This window comes from Phragmites australis, chromosome 6 (assembly GCF_958298935.1).
Source record: "Phragmites australis chromosome 6, lpPhrAust1.1, whole genome shotgun sequence".
NCBI classification, from domain to species: domain Eukaryota; kingdom Viridiplantae; phylum Streptophyta; class Magnoliopsida; order Poales; family Poaceae; genus Phragmites; species Phragmites australis.
Window position 1 is genome coordinate 44,007,431 of NC_084926.1, and position 19,114 is coordinate 44,026,544.

Genomic DNA, 19,114 nt, shown 5'->3' on the forward strand with positions numbered 1-19,114 from the left:
CGGTTAAAATATTGTAAGTTTGTGCTTGAAAAGTGAAATGATTCGTTTAAATTCGCGCGATAAAAAGCCATAAAAACATCATAATGAGAATTGAGACTAGCTCACTTGATTAGAGTTAGAGGCTAACTGATCAGAATTCGAGACCCAGCTCTCACGCACAGCTTCTCGTAAGACTAGGGCATATTCTATAAAAACACCCTAATTTGCCACTGCTTACCTGTACTGTAGCATTAGTGTAAATAAAAGAAGCTCAAGGTCCTAGACCCAAAAAGCTCTCGCTCTTGGTCTCCCACCAAATACGAGCTCGAGTCCGTAACCCTAAACCACCAAAACCCTCGTCGCCTCCCCTCCCACCACACCACCCCTCGACGCGAGCACGCGCGGAAAGAGGGAGAAACCCCCACCCACGGCGATGGCGGCGTTGGCTAGGGTTTTCAGCGGGTCCCGGTTCCTCACGTCCTCGGCGGCGACGGGAGCCAAGAAGTCCGTTGGGGTGGCCGCGGGGGCGCAGGTGACCAAGGCGGATGCGACGGCGGCGAAGGCGAAACGCGGGATCATGCAGCCGGTGCCGGTATCCGACGCGCTGCGCAAGTTCGCCGGCGGCACCCCCGAGGTCTCCCGCGCCGGCGCCGTCAAGCTCGTCTGGGCCCACATCAAGGCCCATGGCCTCCAGGTGGTATCGCAAAGCCAGAACCACCGCTCCTCTCGTCGGTGGAGAGTACCTCTGGCTGTTTACTGCGCTGTAGCTGCTAATCTGGATTGTTTGCGCTGCTGGTTATGGCGATCCCGCACTTGTGCTGTACTAGATGATGTTGTATTTGGCTCGTTGGATTTGGGAAACCCCATTTTGGTGGGTTAGGTTAGGGTTTCGATTTGGCTAGCGATCCGATTGATAGGCTGGGGTTTGGGAGAAGGAAGTCTATTGGAGCTAGTGATAACGGATTTGGCGTGGGTAGGTATTTGGTAAAAGGTTGTTGTCATTTTGTGCCTTTTTGCTTTGGATGCAAGTGTGTTGGGAAGATGCCAAAAGGTTCAGGTCGACCTTTCTGGTTCAGAAGCTTTGGTGATCTCAGCAGTTCCTGGTTCATGTTTAAGAGCAAGTCTCTGATTCGTACCTGTGGTGTCCTAATTGGGTGTAGTTAGTCTGGGAAAAGACCTCCTCCAGGTGTAGCCAGTTCCCTTTCCTGATTCATTTGTTGTTCCATCTGTAGAATCCTTCTTTTAACTTTGCACACATAGTATGTCGCCCGATCTGCTAAGGCTGTTGAGGTGTACTTTTGTGTGTATTAGAAGATAACAAAGCAGGGCACATTGCTGTTCATTTTTGCCAGTTCAGATTCAATTCATTAGTTGAGCTACACCTTAAAAGCTGAACAGAGAAGCATAGTCTTTTCACAAATCTGTGGTTTTGCCATTCTAACATTAGAATTCAGACACTCGAGGGCAGTATGTTCTTGTGGAGTCATTATATGACATATCAAATGTGTTTTGTATGCTCTGACGGTTGCCTTATAAAGTACACAATAGATGCTTGTTTATCTGAATATTGTGCTTAACCGTGTATATTATTTATTATTGAGTTCCTATGACCTACTTTTCTGTATTTAAGTGTTTCTACAATAATTCCACTCTGCACTTGCAATTGTATTGACCACAGTATAAATTGTAAGAGTATGCCCTCTGAGTCTTTTAGTTGTTTATTTGCAGAGTACTCTGTAGCTTATGTACACTGGCAGCCACATTATACTAATGTGCTATAGACGTTTACAACAAACAGTTTGTGTCATGTACTGAGAAATCACTCTTCATGATTTGCAGAACCCAGCAAACAAAAGGGAGATCAACTGTGATGAGAAGCTCAAAAGCTTATTTGGTGGGAGGGATAAGATTGGGATGATGGAGGTCACCAAGTTACTGAGCCCTCACTTCGTGAAGAACTAACTAAAGCAGCAGTCAATGGAGCCAGCGATTGGGGTTTGCGGCTAAGATGTGTATCGGATAGCCTCTTTTGTGATCCATGTTAAGTCCAACTCCCACTAGGTAGTTAAGCCAAAGTCGTGTGGTGGCGTCGAGACTTCAGACTTGCTTCAGCATTTGGGTTCGGGGGTTCCGTGATGCTCCTGTAAAAAGGATTCCCATTGTTTCGTACTTTCGTTGTGTGTTGCTCCTGCAATCCTGCGAGGGCATCTGCATGCACATTGATGTGGGAAATGTTTAATCTACTAATTGCAGCTCTTCCTGGTCGTATATTCACGCTGATCTGGTTGCAGGGAGATGATTTGTGATTATGCATATGGTCACATGAGTGATATTGCATTCTGCTGAGTTTAACTCGGTTTGCCGCGTATTACATGCATGTTGACAATGATGGTGCTGCCCGGCTAAATGTCTTTTTTTCCTCCCAAAAAGGAGAGATTAACTGTTTGCTTGCATGCATATGTTCTGTGGCCGTGCTGACATTCTATATTTCTTGTCATCGCTGGATCAGCAGACCAGCTGCTTGCTTGCCTCTCGTTCTCTCTGTTACAAAATACCCCCTTTTTTGTGTTCCTCGTTCGAAAGCATCTGGTGAACCGACATGCAGAAGTTATAGAGGTGAATTATTCTCTGTACGTTTAGCGTTGTTGTACAGTAACAAATTCCAATGATCTATTAGATTTTGACAAACAGTTACGTTGTGTACAAAAATATTTGTATTACGCCAATGACCGATACTACAAAACATGGCATGACCAACAACACTACGCAACGTGGCATGACCGTCCGATTTCAGACCGTGAAAAAGGTCCCTTGGACGCAGCTCGACACAATTTCAGTTTCATCGTCGGTAGATAGCCCATGCATATATCAACTCAACTGAGAAGATGACGCATCCACTGCTTGAGGATTGCCGGAGAGCCATACCAGGGCCTCTGTTCATCATCAGAACCCACAGGAGAGTGGTAAACGCCGTCGAAGCTTATATTCAGTGCACCTTCAAGATGTGCTGACATTTCTGGTACAACACCATCGCCCCACACATCCGCACGGCCACAAACCTAGTTGAGAATTTAATGTCAGATGATTTTATTTTGCAATTGATTCACAAGGTTATACTTCTATTTCAACCGATTAATGGAGTCTCCCCTTCCATCGAAAAAGAAAGTATTTGTACCTGTTTGTACCCTTGTCCGATGAATCGGGCTCTCCATGTGGCGCCTGATGGAGTAGAATTGTCATTGGTACCGATCGTAACAGCTTCACCTACATCTGAAGCAGTGTCCACTGCAAGAATCTCATCTGGAGAGACTGCAGAGTTCCCCAGAAGAGAAGCACCTTGAATGTACCTGTCGAGACAATCTGAGATGGTATGATATATGAATGCCTTAGGTCATAAGACAAGGATGTCTTGCTGGTATCTGCGCCTGGCAAATTTGTTAACATGTCACAAAAAAAAAAGTGCTCTGCGGGACTAAACTTCAGGAGGAATTCGACAAGTTTAGTCAACCTAAGATCTACCAGCTTATTTTAGCCTAAATGCTCTTTATTTGGTGAAGCTCAAGCCTGACAGTAGCAACATTCCAGAACATTATAATAGGTTTGCTTTAGCAGTTTTGCATCATCAGGGAAACTAAATGCATTACAAATCATAACAAAGTTTAATAATAAGATCATTGCGGAAGCAGTATGCAGAACCTGAATCCTAGCCTGAAGAAAGGTACCTTCCAGCAATGCACACATATCTCAGTTCGGGTGTATAAACTGCTGGAGCGCAGTTCTTCTCGACGTAGTTCAGTAGTCCTCTTGTCTGGTCAATTACCCCAGGTACGCCCTTTGGAGGAGGCCTGATAATCAGAGAAAAGAACAGGCAAAAGGGGATGAAATCTAAGGAAAGTACGCTCTGAATTTCACTTTGACACTATTAATTTTTTTTCAAGATTTCTGACATGTTATCAAGTGATAATACTAATGTTGCAGAAGTTCGTAACATATCAAGTTTGATATAGAGTTAGATTATGTGCATGGTTCCACAGGTAGAAATGGGGTGAACACAGTTGAAGATCCTTAACCTAATAATATAGTCTAAATATATGAAATTAAAATCCGCATCCAAGTTCTTTTTAAGGCTGCAAGGGTAAAAGGCATATCCGCATGGTTGTAAGAACATAAATTTGGATGGGTAGGAGTTACAGAAAAGGCCAATGTTACGACCACAAGAAGTGTTAAGTTTATTTTCCTTAATTTGATATCTGCAAGGTAAGAAACAAAGATATTTTTTCGACAAGAAACCCAAAACTAAAACAGTAAGCCATAAGCTTACATTACTTTACTTCAAGGGTGAATTAGAAAAGGAAAATATCTCCACCACCGGGCTGCTAGTACAATTGCCAAACAAGCATTTTGATAGAAACCGTACAAGTGAGGCGTGCCGAGTGTGAGCAGTAAACTTATGTCAGAAGCCTCAAATTCTTCCATGTACACACGCGCAAGCCAGCCCCCGGCTGAATGCCCTATCAGTGATATCTTGCCGTCTGCAAATAGCAACCAGTTCAGAACTAAGACAAGTCTTCTTACTTCCACCACATTGACCGTCTTATTCTATGGTGTTCAGCAGCTTCACACTGGCATTAACGTTCAGAATTTAGTGGTAACTTCGAAGCATTGTACAGGCTTCAACAGCGTACTCCTAAATACCAAATAATTTCTCAAGAAAGACATGAACGCGATTTGTTTCTTAGGGTCTATTTAGAAGAGCTCGGAGCTATGAGTACACTGAGGGTAGTTATGTGAGACATCTTATTCCTATTTTAGACTAAAAATAGTGGCTTAAACCACTTTATTATAGCCTAAAACCTCAAATCTGACGTGTAGCCGGAAACTAGAGCTCTGTCGAACGGTGTCTTACTAGTAACCCCTAATCACTAGTGGATTAATTATGTTTCCATCAAAAGCTAACGAATTATTAGCAGACTTATGGTTGGACTGGGAAGACATAAACCTGGAGCGCACAGTTCCCTCGCTTGAGACACCGCTTCGTCCACCCTTTTCAGGTACCTGCAACGCAAGCAAGGTGTTCGGTGAAACGCCTCAACACTGACGGATAAGCATCGAGTTCGACGGAATGGTTACCAATCGAGGACGGGGCGGGGACGGAGTGTGCCCCGCCAGTAGTTGGCGTCGACGAGGCCGGCGGCGTTGCGGAGCCAGTCGGGCCTAGCGACCCGCGCCACGACGGCCGCCGGGAGGCCGTGGTCGTCCCGCAGCGTCGCCGCGAGCCGCGCGTAGTCGCCCGTGTTGTTCCCGAGGCCCTGCGCCACTACGACGACACACGCCGCGGGTCAAGCACGCATGCAGGCAAGGGATGAAGGCGCGCACGCGCGAGAAAGGGGAGGAGGGAGCAACTGGGAGGATGACGGCCGGGCGCGGGGAAGCCACCGTGGCGCCGGCGTCGGGGGCGGTGGCGCGCGGAGGCGGGAGGAGCGAGAGCATGGTCATGGCCCGGTGGCCGAGTGGAGTGGCGCGGCGTGCGCCTTTCGAAGCGATAGCGCCGCAGTGCACGCCTTCCTCTCCACCATCCACCGTTTGCCGCACCCGTGGCGGCTGTGACGACCAGTGATCGAACGCACGCGCTCGTGGCCGTTAGATCGCTAGTTGTGTGGCTTCGATTAAATTGCAACTCTTTTTTCTTCCGCACTGGCTAAATTTCAGATGCTTTACATTTAGGTTTGTTTGTTTCGGATCGTAAAAGCTGGATTGTGATTAAAATTTAAAATCTGAAATAAATAGCTGAATTGTAAAATTTGGATTATGATTATAATCCAAAAGCTGAAAAAAAAACTGATTTGAAAAGCTGGATTGTTACAGTCCAACACTTAGATTATAACAATCCAGCAATTCGTCTTTCATCAGATTATAACAATCCACAATTCAGTTTTTACGATTCAGATTTTACAATCCAGCTTTTACAATCTAAAATCTATAAGCTGCTTTTCACAATCTCTAGCTGAAACAAACATGATCTTAAAAGGTGCGGTCAGGCGACGGTACCAACGATGGTTTTTGGTGGAGGATTGATTGCAGGGAGCTTTTTTTGTCGGGCTTACAAGAGATAAGGGGACAAAGGCGTGCGTGAGGTGAGGCGGTGGGGCGTCGTTGGCTACAAGTGACAGAGGACGATCGATGAGTTAGTGCTAGGGTGGAGAGGTAAGGATGTTTGGTTAGCGCGGTAAAAGCAGGGTCAGAAATGGACGGAGGAGGGTCACAGTAGGAGCGACAGAGATTAAAGACGCTGTGAGCTGCCCATTCAACAGTTCACAATCTTCGTCTGATTTTTATTCAAATACATAAGCCTGTTTTTTTAGCATCGCTCTTTTTCTCCAAACCGGATTCCCCCGTTTCCACTCCAGAACGGAAATACTATTTGTGTGGCCGGAAGGTGCCTTAAGCCTCTGCCGAAGTGCGAATCGAACGCCGGCGTGTTGCCGAGTTCAACGTTCAGCCAGTGGTGCAGAGCACGACTAACCCCACCCAAAGGCCAAAGCTCGTCTCGTCCACCATCCATGGCTCGGCGCCGCGGCCACAGACGTCACCACCAGTAGATGGGGTCACTGCTGATGCCTCCAGCTCCCGTCCTCACGCCCAGGTACACTGAACCTGGACGCCTTTCCGACCCTTACCCGACTGATAAATACGGACACATCCATCCCCTCAACGACGGCCAAACAAGCAAGTGAAGCAACGCGGCTGCTCAAGAAGCTCTTCTTCTCCTTGTCCACTTGAGTCCGATCCTAGCTTCCATCTCGATCGAGCGAGGTCGAGTCTCAATGGCGCCCGCCATCTCCATCGGCATCGCCATGCCCGCGTCCGGCGGCGTCAAGAAGAGGAGCGTAGTTGGAGCGGCGGCCGAGGAGGCGGAGCTCCTGCGGCGGCGGAACGCCGAGCTGGAGCGGGAGGTGGCGGCGCTGCGCGCGGAGCTGGACGCGGCGCGGCGGCGCGCGGAGACGGCAGAGGAGGCCGAGGAGCGGCTCTGCGTGCAGCTGGGCGAGGCCGAGGTGGACGCCGTCGAGCTCGCGCGCGCCTACCAGGACCGCGTCGAGGAGCTCGCCAGGGAGCTCGCCGCCGCGCGCGCGCACAGCGTCCCGGCCAGATCCTATTAACAGCGGCAGGATGACTCAATTCAAGCGCATCTTGCGATGCACTGACTTCATCTTGGGTTCTTTAGCAAACAGAGGCATGTCACCCATATTGTACAAGTGTAGAGCTGGATCAAATAAATCGTACGGTATTACTACTCTTTCTCGCTGACCAATTGCATTCGATCATCAGTGAAATATTTTTAAAAAATTGCAAAGAAATTTGCACAGAATTATGTAGTGCCATTGGCATCTTGAAGCTCGCGATAGAGGCCACTCACATTCACGACGCTATGGATCTCATGTCCCACAAGTTGAGACCCACCTTTGTGTTCTGTTAGCCCTCCTCGAGGACCTCAACGGGGCGCTGATCTAACGGAATTTTTTAATATTATTATTTTATGTGTAAATTTTAAAAATAATATGCAAATAATGAAAATTACAAAAATAATATATAATCGCATCCTGGTCCGTGAGAAAGGGGTTAGGAAAAAAAAAGTTTTCGTGTGCCGAGGACTTGAAACAATCTTTTTTGAGCTCTGACCATGCGAAAATTTTCGCGTACTCAAACTTCGAAAATAGAGTTTTCACATCATGATATGAATTTGTTCGCATTCTAAGCACACAAAAACATTCCTTTTCAAGTCCTAACCACGAGAAAATATGATTTGCATGGTAGAAAATATTTTTAGCGCACAAAAATATTTTGCTTTTGCATTCTGCAAATTAACTTATTTGTTGTATAAAAAATCAGAAAATTTATTTAATATTATTGTATGCATGCAAAAACTATTCAGCGAAAATTTTATTTCAATCGCCTGGGATATTTATAATAGATGCTCTACCAAGTGCACATAGAATATTTACCCTTTCTCTGGGTATCAGGGCATGCCGCCTTGGCGTGCCAGGCTCTCTCTTGCTTCATTTCTCTTTATGCGTCACGTGCTTCAGCCTTTGCGCGGTTCTGCGCTGACTTCCTTATACGCTCCACCTCTTGCCGCTTAAGGTGTAGTTCCTCGTGGTGTCCTCGTACTCTCAGCATTCGTAAATTTGCCTCCACCACTGCATATTTATTTTAACCTAATGCTTCTGGTACTTATTTTGCTCAATATTCAGCTATTCTATGAAGTCACAGATAGGTGAAGGAGACTGGACAAATAAAAGAAGAGGGGATATTAGTAATAAAGTGCAAAAAAAGTATGAAAAGTGGCACCAGAGTGGTCTATACCACTATACCAGTGGATATTCATACGGTCCATATCGAGACGGGTTATACTAGTAGTTGGCACACATGAAGAAACATCTACCATAAGTGTAGGAGGTGTCCTGGGACTCACGAAGTCTACAAGAGTCGTCACAGAAACACATCGGTGTTTTGATCTCTTGGGGGATGAAAGTCCCTCAATGCTTCTTGGATGGGTTTGGCGGAGTTGATGAAGACATTACAATTGAGAAAGCTAAGGAAGAAGTGGTCTATCCATGGTTCAAGATGGGGCTATTTATGGTCGTTAGGGGCTGGTGTATGAACTGAGTACACGGGCATAGCTCGGAGCTGGAGGATGGAAAAATTACGCGCAAGGACAAATGAGCAGAGATTACTTATAAAAACTGGAAAAGTTGTGTCATTGATGATTGACAGAGATTCCCTGTGAAAACGTCGATAGACGGCATAGTCCTCGACGAATATGTCAAACACCAACTTCTTCCTCGTCATCTAAAATGTCGAGTCCCTGTAGCACAAGGTGGAGATCCCACGAACGGCAGATCAACAGAGCACCAAGTCAGAGGTGTATGATTCCCAAATGACCATCTCAAGCCACAGGTGGTTGAACTGCTCTATGAAAGCCTCGTATGTGGAACGAACTTGTACTCCCGCCCACTGTGGCTGCAAAATCATGGTTCCTCTAAGTTTGGAAATGACTGTTACACATACGAAATTTGCAGTTAGTTTGAAGGACGTACCCGTCGATGTGTCCAAAGTGAACCCATCGTTGGCTTGTTGATGTCGTCATCGCTGTACATGTCTGAGGTGTAGTGCATAGGCAGCACAAGGGGTCGTCTAACCTGAAATCGTTTGATTGACCACAACTAAAGTAGTAGAGGCATACCCGTAGAAAAGACCCTGGGCATGTCTTCACACATGCCTTGCATAAGCTGTGGTACGTAGCACCAAGAACTGCTGAACCCTAGGATACCTGACGAATGTCATCGACGTATGCGTTAGCAATAGCCCAGGCATAGGCTGTCCAACATGCATCCATAGTGTTGCCATGGGTAGATGTGAATATCACCTAACCGAACAACCATAGCAGGTAAGTCTCCAGGTGTTGAGCAACCTAATAATCCGTGGGGTCCTCGACCATTTCCTTCATCTATATAATACCATTCATTGTTAGTACCGATAATAAACTGACAAACCTTTTGCAATATGAAATTAAATACACAACTAAAAATTATTACTAACCTTGAACTGCTCCAGCCACTGTTTCTTCGACCCATGCTTCTAATTCGTTGCAATTGGTAACACATCCCCATCCAATGGCTCAGATAGAACTCCCTAGAACCTCTCGAACAAGTCCTGCTGCCAACCATGTGAAGTGATCGAAGGGTCGATCGCTTCACCAGAAATCAGTAACCTAGTGAGCATAGAGACGTCCTGCAATATGATTGTCATATCCCCAAATGGCATGTGAAACATGTGTGTCTCCAGCCTCCATCGGTCCACCAAAGCTGAAACCAGGGAATGGTCAAATAGTAACCCCAGTGACCGCTCCTCGTGGTCATCGTCGTTTCCACCCTCTACCGTCTGATGCGGACCCATGGCCTCATCTGTAGCATGCACCATCGGTGCAAGAGGAAAAAGTTTCGTGCGGTCTAACCTACAATACAAGACTTGAGTAGTTAAGATACAAAATGAAATATTGCTGTAGGGAAATTGAAATGTTTGTACAACCTGCTGAACCACCGAGGGTGAAGTCGCCAAGCCCTAAGAGGCACACGCATCGTCAACACAGGAACATACGTAGTGCCACACGTAGCCTGTAAGAAGTCGTGGTGACGCTGGTCCAAAGAACGGTCTAGAAGCTCGTACGATGCCTCCATCGCTGCAAATAATACACATATTTTATACCGATGATGTTACACAAATAATGTACAATGCGAAATACACATTAAAAATTGCAAATATCGAACACAACTATTACGCATAAATTATCACATAGTTCTTACATCAGAAACATTAGTACACAAATAATACAACTTAGTTCTCACATCACGAACATCAGTAGTACACTTAATTCCTATATAGAATATCCATCGTGGTCCGCCTTGGGCCCGTGCATTGCTTGTCCTCCACGGACACCTCTCCCACGTCGAGCACCAGTATATGGCCCTGCTCCAACATTGCCACGGTTAGACTGTAGGCAATCCTTTGCCTTATGACCAAACTCATCATACTCAATACACCTCCTCAGGCCCACCAACCTCAGCTTCATCCATGTCGTTGCGAATACACCTAGTCTGCAGTCGATCACCTTTCCCATACGAATGTCCAAGCAGCATCATAGGGGTAGATATATTGGTATATCTCTATCGTAAACTGTGAAGTCACCATATGCACTGAATCTATGAAACTCCTTAGTCCATGTTTAAACCATATTTTTCTTCAAGTAAAATTGTGACACATATAGTAAAGTTCCTACACCCACTTGTCACAATGCATCCAGCACGTGAGAACAGGGGACGTGAAAATGTTTAGGTTTGTTACAGGTGCATTAGAACCATCCATTAAAAACTTGTCCTACGTTCACCTCATGAGTAACAATCCTAGTATCGCTCTCCACCCCTCCTTTTGATCTCAGGGTTATCTTGAAATAGTGCTCATTGACGCCCATGCTACGAACCATGTGTTCCACTGCCTTCTCGTTTTTCTTTTGCAAGTGTGCCATCATTAGGCTGGCATACGGTGTATGCATTGTTGTATAGTGAATAACATCAGTAGCATGCCTCTTTTGGTAGTACATGATAATATCGTACAATATGCCCTCAACGATTACAACAAGAGGAAGTCCACACAACACTCTAATGATCCAATTGTAAACCTCTGCTATATTGGTCGTCATAACACCATACCTACCAAAATGCATCAAAACAAATATTTATCAACTTTTGAACATACTAGTTCATCCTACACATCAAAATAGCTTACGAATAACACATACCTAGCACCTCCGGTGTCGTAGAGCAAGGTCCACTTCTCCTCTGGCTCTGTCTCAATCCAGTGTGAGAAACATTTGATATTTCTTGCCGACCTTCTTCTCACATTATGAGGGTCAATGCTTGCTCCAAGAGGTGGTAGCGCCTCCGGTATAGTGTCATCATCAGTAGGCGTATTCTTATTCCTCTCATGGATGTGCGTCCTTGTGCACTTATCCAATTCATTTCATAAAGGATCAAACTTGTGACTTTGGTTCTGATTGCACAAGCTCTTAAACATGTCCATCAATACCTTGTTCTTGAATTGTTTGTAGAAATTTACTCCCATGTGACGCATGCACCTATGGTTCTGCAGGTCAGGCCATGAGAATGGCTCACTTGAATCCTCTTGCAATGTCTTTATAATAGATAAGATCCCAGCATGCCAGTTGTGTATAATACAAACATTGGATCGATCATGGACATTGAGAGGGGGCTTCCAAGCATATTTAACTCCAAACCTGTCAGGTCACTTACTGCTCTATTACTTATTTCTGTGCTTTCAATCATTTCAATTAGAGCACCCACAAGTTGGTTAACTTTGCTTGTCATATTACTTACATTTCATTCTCCTTGTTTGATTTCATTTTATCAGTTATCCACCTCCAAGGGAGAAATGTGCAGGCCATCATGCACAAACCAATACAAGTATCGTGGCTCCAAGACGAAGCTTCTTCTCTGCAACCTGGCATGCTACAAGGCTGTCCAGGGAAAGTGATGGGGGAAGCAAACATGATGAATTTGCCTAATGTGATTCAACCGTGACCGTAGGTAGGCTGGTAAATTGTATGTCAACATGGCCAACTATCTGATGCATTAATTTGATCTTTGAATGCATTTTGATTCTTAGATCATGGAAAACATTTTGACATAATTGCTCATTAGTGCTTAAAGCTGGGATCTGTATCAAGCATGCACTGCGATATAGTTGCCAGAATCAAACAGATCTATGTGGAAAAAAGATCAAAAATAAGTTGTTCGTTTTATTATGTCATGACCAAAATGTTTTAGGTGCTGCAGATCATTTTGGGTTATGAACTTGATCGATGGCTGACCAACATTACGTGGGCATTTTTCTTTGTGAACATCAATTGCATATTACCTTGTTTGATCTTCAATAGCGAAGTGCATAGTAGTACCATGTTTCTATTTGAATTGACATACAGATCAACAAACCATCTTAATCTATGGTGAGGACACATTCATCAATATATTTTGATTAGCTGTAATGAATTATATGAGAAATCAAATAGTTGGGTGTAAGATTTTGGGATTGTTGCAATGCATGGAAATCTTACTAGTTATATTAAAAGGAGGAACTTTTTGCTTAACAACATAATATGCTTAACAACAACTAGCTAAGAAAGACCATCAACATGCTATGCGTTTTGCAGTTCTACAAAAGCTGTTCTCTATGTCCTCCTTGATCTTGTATACGCAGGGATGCAAGTTTTATATTTTTTAAGTTATTAGGTTGACTCAGAACTAAAAAAATAAACTAGGGATTCACTCGCAACTATTTAAGTTAAAAAAATAATAAACTAAGTAGTGAACTAGAACTACCTATTAGATACCTACTTGCATCCCTATGTATACGACTTGTGTTCATAAAAGGGCTTCATTTTAGAAGGTTATCTGATTATGTTCCTTTCAAATATTCCACGTAGATGTTAGATGTTTCAACAAGCTTTTCATTATCTTAACTTGGACAATGCAATAACTTTTGCTCTAGGTCCAAAGCAAAAACTATCATCTCATCGATTTGGAAACGGGCCTGGCCCATCAGTAGTTTGAGCCTGTTACTACTTTTCACTTGCCCCACCAAGGACAAGCATTCCAGGCTTCCAGTCTGAACCCATTTAGACACCAGGGTTTCGGCCCAGCCATGTACACTTGCGACAATTGTTTCGCCCCTGTTGCACTTACCATTTACACATCTCATACCATCACATGCCTTCACTGAACCATGTTTTTGTCAGTAGGAACAAAAAGTATCGAAGTGAAATAGAACAAATACATAAACCAAAATTTGTCCTCTCCTCTAGAGACTTTTTTTTTTTTTTTTTGCATTCCGCATCTTGAACAGTGAACGCTGAGACGATGATAAGGCAATGCTGTTTTCTACCATACAACGAAGCATTGCGATTCCATGAACAATCTTGCTAAACTACCTGCGTTGTTCACGCCTATCGCAACATGTGGTATGCTATCTTTCGTAGTGCAGGCTATAAACAGCTTCGACAGCGCCTGCTGAATGGGGAGTAGAAAGACACAAATAACTGACATGTGGGAATCGATTGCCAGTGTAATCGAACTTAGCAATAATCAGGCAGCAAATAAGATTATCCGCCACTTGCTTCAACACTGGCTGAATTCCAAAACCAAGCTCCTTTCTTCCACTATTGGGCAGACATTGCCAAAGAAATTCAACCTTCTCCGTTCTGGGGAGCCTCCCCTGTGGACAAAATCAATTACACAGTTATGGATGCATGATCCTCCGTAGTACAGCTTAGCCATAACTAGAAATTGCATAAGTCAAAGACTCGAACAGATAAGTGGCTCAGCCATGAATACTATTAGGAAGTTAAAAAGTGACAACTGACACTAACCGTGCATACACTTGACAAAGCTACAAAGCTCTGAAAAGCAAACGTCTCTCTGCAGGAGTGGATGTTGCAGACGGTACACAAAGAATGAGGCGTGATGACGGTCAGGATCATTCCTAGGCTTTGTTGTGTCAAGGATCCGAGCGTACATCTCACCATCAAGACATGGAAGAGCGCTCTCTATACATAGAGACAGCCCATGGTCCCATGCTACATTCATTACCTGCGTGGTTTTTGTGTGTAGCTACATTAGACCAAGGGAACAGATGAAACATGCAATTGCAAACATGTCTGGAAAGAATTTAAAACATCTCACCTGCCAGGTTAAACCTTCTGGATCCGCAGATGCTTCATCATTCTCCTGAACTGTAAATTCTGGTCCATAACAAACAAGCTTAAGAACTACAGAATGCTTCTTGAGCATTTTGAAAACTGGAGAGTATCCATCTCTGTTTGTAGGATTATAGAATCCTGCTGTAAGCTCTGCAGCGTGGCTTGCAGTTCTGTACCACCAATATATAGAGGGAATCTGATGAAAGAAATGCGCCTTGTTATGGAACAGACAAACAGGCAAACAAAGGTTGCAAAATGTGTGGAACAACTGCGCTGGACTTATAAATGCAGTATATTAGAAGCTTTTAATGTGATAACAGGTAAAGCATCAGGTTCACGCACGCTGATGATTTCACAAGTTTGCTCAAGACTAACAGATTCAGCTTCTTTTCAGTCTGTGAACTAGTTCCATTAACAGTTCCCTCCAATCTAATGAATAGCAATCTAAATAGCTACTAAAGATAAATATTTCTTGAGGAATTAGTACAAGTAGAATGGTGTTTTAGAGTCCAAACAATAACTCTAAGGACCAGCACTACGCACCTTGACAACTATTTCCGCTCCATCAAATGCAAGAGTAGCAAGCGAGAGCACCTGATCCACGTGATCTATGAGGACCCCAGAATACCATTTAAGAAAAAACCTTCCATAGTAGCTGTCATAATCTCCCCCGTCACGAAAAAAGCCAGTTTCATGTGGTCTTGAATTATAATATCCAGCATTGTCAGGTCCACGGGCCCAAAACAAATGTCCCCGTGATAGTGCTGATTGCCGTAGGTTCTTTTGCATGTACCTGTCGTAACACTGCCAACGATACAAATCAACAAAAGAAATGCAGCCGATGTATTTGATAGAAAATGATGATGTCGTATGCAGGCAGCACTATTATGCATCAAAGATATAATCTCACTCTTTCGGATTCTTGTAGTAACCCAAGAGTTAAATTCCAGTCATACCCCAAGCAGTATACAATAATTAATAAATCAGAAAAACAGAGACAGAGTGGTATTATATAGCCACCAAATCTGTTGCAGTCTTCAATAACCCGTTTTTGAGCATGAAATGTGGTTTTCTGACATGTTTTAAGAAATTTATTGGGAGGTACACTTTTTTATCCTAACGCCAGAACTCAAAGTTCCTTGTAAGCCACAACAGCTTAAGCACACCCCATGCTCACCATGGTGATGCAACACAAGCCACATTGGTATTCAATAATTATGACACATACTGAATGCTAATAGACTTTGTTCAAGGCAGAAAGAAACCCTACTTATACGACAATGAAACCTTGCAAAATACTAGTGTTCATACTTCTTATGTATAATTTATAGAATGAAGAGGTTCCAAAGGGGGAAAATGAAACTGGCACATTATTCCTGAAAGAACTCCCTAGCAAATTTAAACGTGGAATTTAAGTGCAAGTAAATACCTGAAACTCACCAATACCAGGATATCTCCATCCCATTCTTTCTGGGCATGAAGGGTATCTTAGCTCCCCTGAAGCACCCAATCCAATTTCGATAGCAGAAATAAGACCCTCTTCAGATAAGTTCCTGAATTCCATATGGAAGCTCCTCATGAAATCAAAATAGACCTGTAGACAATCCCATTAAGCCTCGGTATACTAGTTCTTCCTTCAATTAGAGTATGACATAAAGAAAAGATGAATAGAAGGTATCATAAAAGCTTAATGTAAGTAGAGTGGCCGCTCCTATTTCTTATAATAATTAATAAATACAGATGCTAAGGAAAACAACAAAGAAGAGAGAAGAAAATTTACCAAGGATGACCCAATACCTCAATGCCGGTTCGCCCTCGAAGGACCCGTTCTTTGTCAATTCCCCAGGAAAGGCATTCGGTATTTCTCCTACCTTCACGATCCGTGAAAAATATATCTTGGTTCTCTTTTGCAATTTCCATGATCCACTTTGGGAGAGAGATTAAAGCATCACCAGATCCAGCCTCTCCAGACCCATGAAATGACAATAAAACCTTGAAGACGTTGTTGAAGAATACTCATTAGTCAATGTAAGTCAGGTCTGATAAAAAGGAGAAACGGGAAAGTTTACCAAACTTTTTGAAGGATGTTAAATATTCTGCAGCATTGAATGATTCTTTTAATTGAAAATACATCATATAAACTCAGAAAAGGGCTAGATATGTTATTTCCTTGACTTTGGAGGTCATAATTATTAGGAAAACTCTTATTACACTAGGAGAATTAAAGTCCCGTATGTTTTCATAGTTTGTTTGGAATTCGACCGTATATAGGTGTTAGGACATCAAGCATAGACTGCCAATGATACAACCAATTATCTTTAACAATATCTGGACGCCTTCTGTCCAGATAGATGCTTTATATATCCAAGTAAACTTCAGTATCAGTCCTAATAAAACAGTAGATTTAGACAGGTGTGCCTAACCTGAACTTTCAGCTTGAACTCTTTAATTATACCAAAAAGGTCCCTGTAGCCAGACCACTCATACTTGCGAGGAGTCCAGGCTTCCACAATCCCCCACCAACAATCAACAACAACCCCATCCACATTCAAAGACTTCAGATGCCTTAGTTCAGTGCGTACAGCCTCTGGCTCAACCAATTGGCAGTGACTATTGATAATACCCATCTGCAGCAAACAGGAACACCGCTCAGGTAGGGTATGATGGATAGGTCATAAATATGGAAATTTTGAGAATATATGGATGACAGAAAAGTAATGCTGGCCTTCCCAGTTCTCATGATTTAATTTAAAGGCATATGAACTGAACAAGGATGGAGCTACATATGAGATACTGGCGAGCCAGCTTAATAGGGACCTTATGAACTTTGGTGCTACATTACAAACTCAAGCTACACATCTATCTGGGCACAGGATAAGTCACAACCAGCAGCAATAACAGTAAAAATAATTCAGACCTCTGGCCACGCAATATACAAGAAGTCTCCAACTATTTTATATATTGAAAATGATCAGAAAAGTAAACAAATTGACACATCAGATTATCATATTACTATATTAGACATCAAATCAAGAAGTTTGCCAGGAACTTACAGGCAGAGAGGCATAGACTGGTATATATGGAGTTCTGGTGTAATCACCCGCCAGCACTGTTGATGATCTCAATAACTGCTACAGATTGAACAATCAGAGAAACACTGTCAGTCTAGTCTAGTCTCTAAAAATGGTAGGGTACTACAGAAATTATTGTATGATGTTGCAAGCTGGAACTAGAACATTGTGAATGCTAATATGGCCACAACTGTGGTTGACAAATGAGAGGACACATAGACCTTGAGTTATATAAAGAACAATAGACCTTGAGTTCCTAATAGCAGGAATGCAGGATGAAATGAAATTTGATTTTATCGTTTTATGTCAAATCAACTATTATTTTCTAGTGACATACTGACATGTGAGATATACTTGAGGTACAAAAGCTGTTACTTGAGTTACACAAAAGAGGATGTTGAGCTTCTCGTAATGGCAAGTACTGTAGAGGCCATACATCAGCATAATGGGCTTATTCAAACGCAAGATGTAGCTCACCTGATCATTGTCCATACTATGCAGAGAATTGGCCGAACTTGAATTCCCGTAGTTCTCGTTTTTTATGCTTTGCTCTGCCACCACAACTGAGTCCAACGACGATGGTGACAGACTATCATCTGTATGTAGGACAGAAGCCTGAGAATCTAATGGTGTTCCAATGGCATAACTGTTCAGAGTGTTCGTCAATGTTGGGGTTTCCACAGAAGTAACATGAAACGTTCCCTGCTACCAATAACACGGACAATGATCCGTTAGGATAGCATTGGTAAAGCTTTCTTGCAAAACCTATGCACTGGCGTAGCATAGGAAACTAATAGAATGCTAGAATGAACATCCGGAAAGTGCAATTCTTAGTGATTAGGAAGTCAAAAGTAAACTAAAAATTGCAAGCATCTAAGTAACAGAAGCGAAGAAGAAGAGTTGAGAGGGTGCACGGACCAACTGGGGAGGAGGGGAGAGTGCTTGGGGCGAGGAGCGGAAGGTGGTGCCGTCGGGGTGTACGGTCCACCCGGCGGCGCGGGCGAGGGCGGCGAGGACGTCGTTCATGTCGGCGCGGGCGGGGAGCGGGAAGTTGCCGTGCTGCCGCAGCCCGGCGAGCATGCGGCTGGTGATGGCGCGCCGGTGTCGCTCCCTCAGCTTCGTGCGCTCCTTCTCCCTCTCGCGCTCCCGCTCTCCGCGCCGCCGCGGGGGAGTCGCCCCGGCGGAGTGGGCGGGGGCGGTGGAGGAGGCGAAGCCGCGCGGGCGGCGGTGCGGCGGCGGGGGAGGCGAGGCGGTCGCCTCCTCGTCCCGCGGCGGTGGGTGCGGGTACTTCATGCTCATGGCTCGCCGCCACCGGCGCCGATCTGCGGCCGCGAGCGAGAGGCACAGCAGCCGCTGGTGCGACTGATGAGTGGAAGTGGACTTCAGCTGCAGTTTGACAACTACTGTAGTGGATCCATTTGCCACGTGTTCCCAAATCGTGGCCGTTGGTTTCCAATCTAACGACATTTTTTAATTTATACCATTATAAATATCATGATTTTAAATTATACTATTACATTTTCAGTATTTAGAAAAATATTATTATAATTCTCCTAAAATTAGATCATGTCATTACGAATTTTATAAAATTAAATTTTATACTTATAAATCTTCTAAGATTGGATCTATACTATTCCAAATTTCTTAAAATTGGATCTATATTATTACAAAATGAGCTGAGACTAAGATAATGATATGGATGCAATTTTTAAAAAAATTATAATGATATTTTTTAAAT

At 43.8% G+C, this 19,114-nt stretch overlaps 4 protein-coding genes across 6 annotated transcripts; 2 read left to right on the plus strand and 2 right to left on the minus strand.

Annotated features, from left to right (window-relative positions):
* Positions 1-233: 233 nt before the first annotated feature.
* LOC133922738 (upstream activation factor subunit UAF30-like) lies at positions 234-2,234 on the plus strand. Its single transcript, XM_062368194.1, has 2 exons — positions 234-673; positions 1,819-2,234. Exons 1-2 carry the CDS (start codon positions 413-415, stop codon positions 1,939-1,941), a joined length of 384 nt encoding a protein of 127 aa, XP_062224178.1. The 5' UTR covers positions 234-412; the 3' UTR covers positions 1,942-2,234.
* A 335-nt stretch (positions 2,235-2,569) lies between these two features.
* LOC133922736 (uncharacterized) lies at positions 2,570-5,644 on the minus strand. Of its 2 annotated transcripts, none has more exons than XM_062368191.1 (7): positions 5,383-5,644; positions 5,110-5,288; positions 4,979-5,034; positions 4,397-4,511; positions 3,698-3,824; positions 3,155-3,322; positions 2,570-3,038 (listed from the first exon to the last, which is right to left on the minus strand). In XM_062368191.1, exons 1-7 carry the CDS (start codon positions 5,473-5,475, stop codon positions 2,853-2,855), a joined length of 924 nt encoding a protein of 307 aa, XP_062224175.1. In that variant the 5' UTR covers positions 5,476-5,644; the 3' UTR covers positions 2,570-2,852. The 2 variants fall into 2 exon arrangements, with proteins under 2 accessions (XP_062224175.1, XP_062224176.1); XM_062368192.1 differs by having other exon boundaries at positions 5,110-5,296; positions 5,383-5,643.
* A 1,031-nt stretch (positions 5,645-6,675) lies between these two features.
* On the plus strand, positions 6,676-7,272 carry LOC133920719 (protein RESPONSE TO LOW SULFUR 1-like). The gene has a single exon (XM_062365318.1). It carries the CDS (start codon positions 6,804-6,806, stop codon positions 7,134-7,136), a length of 333 nt encoding a protein of 110 aa, XP_062221302.1. The 5' UTR covers positions 6,676-6,803; the 3' UTR covers positions 7,137-7,272.
* A 6,022-nt stretch (positions 7,273-13,294) lies between these two features.
* Positions 13,295-18,752, minus strand: LOC133922739 (beta-amylase 8-like). Of its 2 annotated transcripts, none has more exons than XM_062368196.1 (10): positions 18,295-18,752; positions 17,854-18,078; positions 17,359-17,433; positions 16,729-16,932; positions 16,103-16,297; positions 15,735-15,899; positions 14,849-15,109; positions 14,289-14,501; positions 13,976-14,195; positions 13,295-13,821 (listed from the first exon to the last, which is right to left on the minus strand). In XM_062368196.1, exons 1-10 carry the CDS (start codon positions 18,673-18,675, stop codon positions 13,793-13,795), a joined length of 1,968 nt encoding a protein of 655 aa, XP_062224180.1. In that variant the 5' UTR covers positions 18,676-18,752; the 3' UTR covers positions 13,295-13,792. The 2 variants fall into 2 exon arrangements, with proteins under 2 accessions (XP_062224180.1, XP_062224179.1); XM_062368195.1 differs by having other exon boundaries at positions 17,359-17,436.
* Between the last annotated feature and the right edge of the window lie 362 nt (positions 18,753-19,114).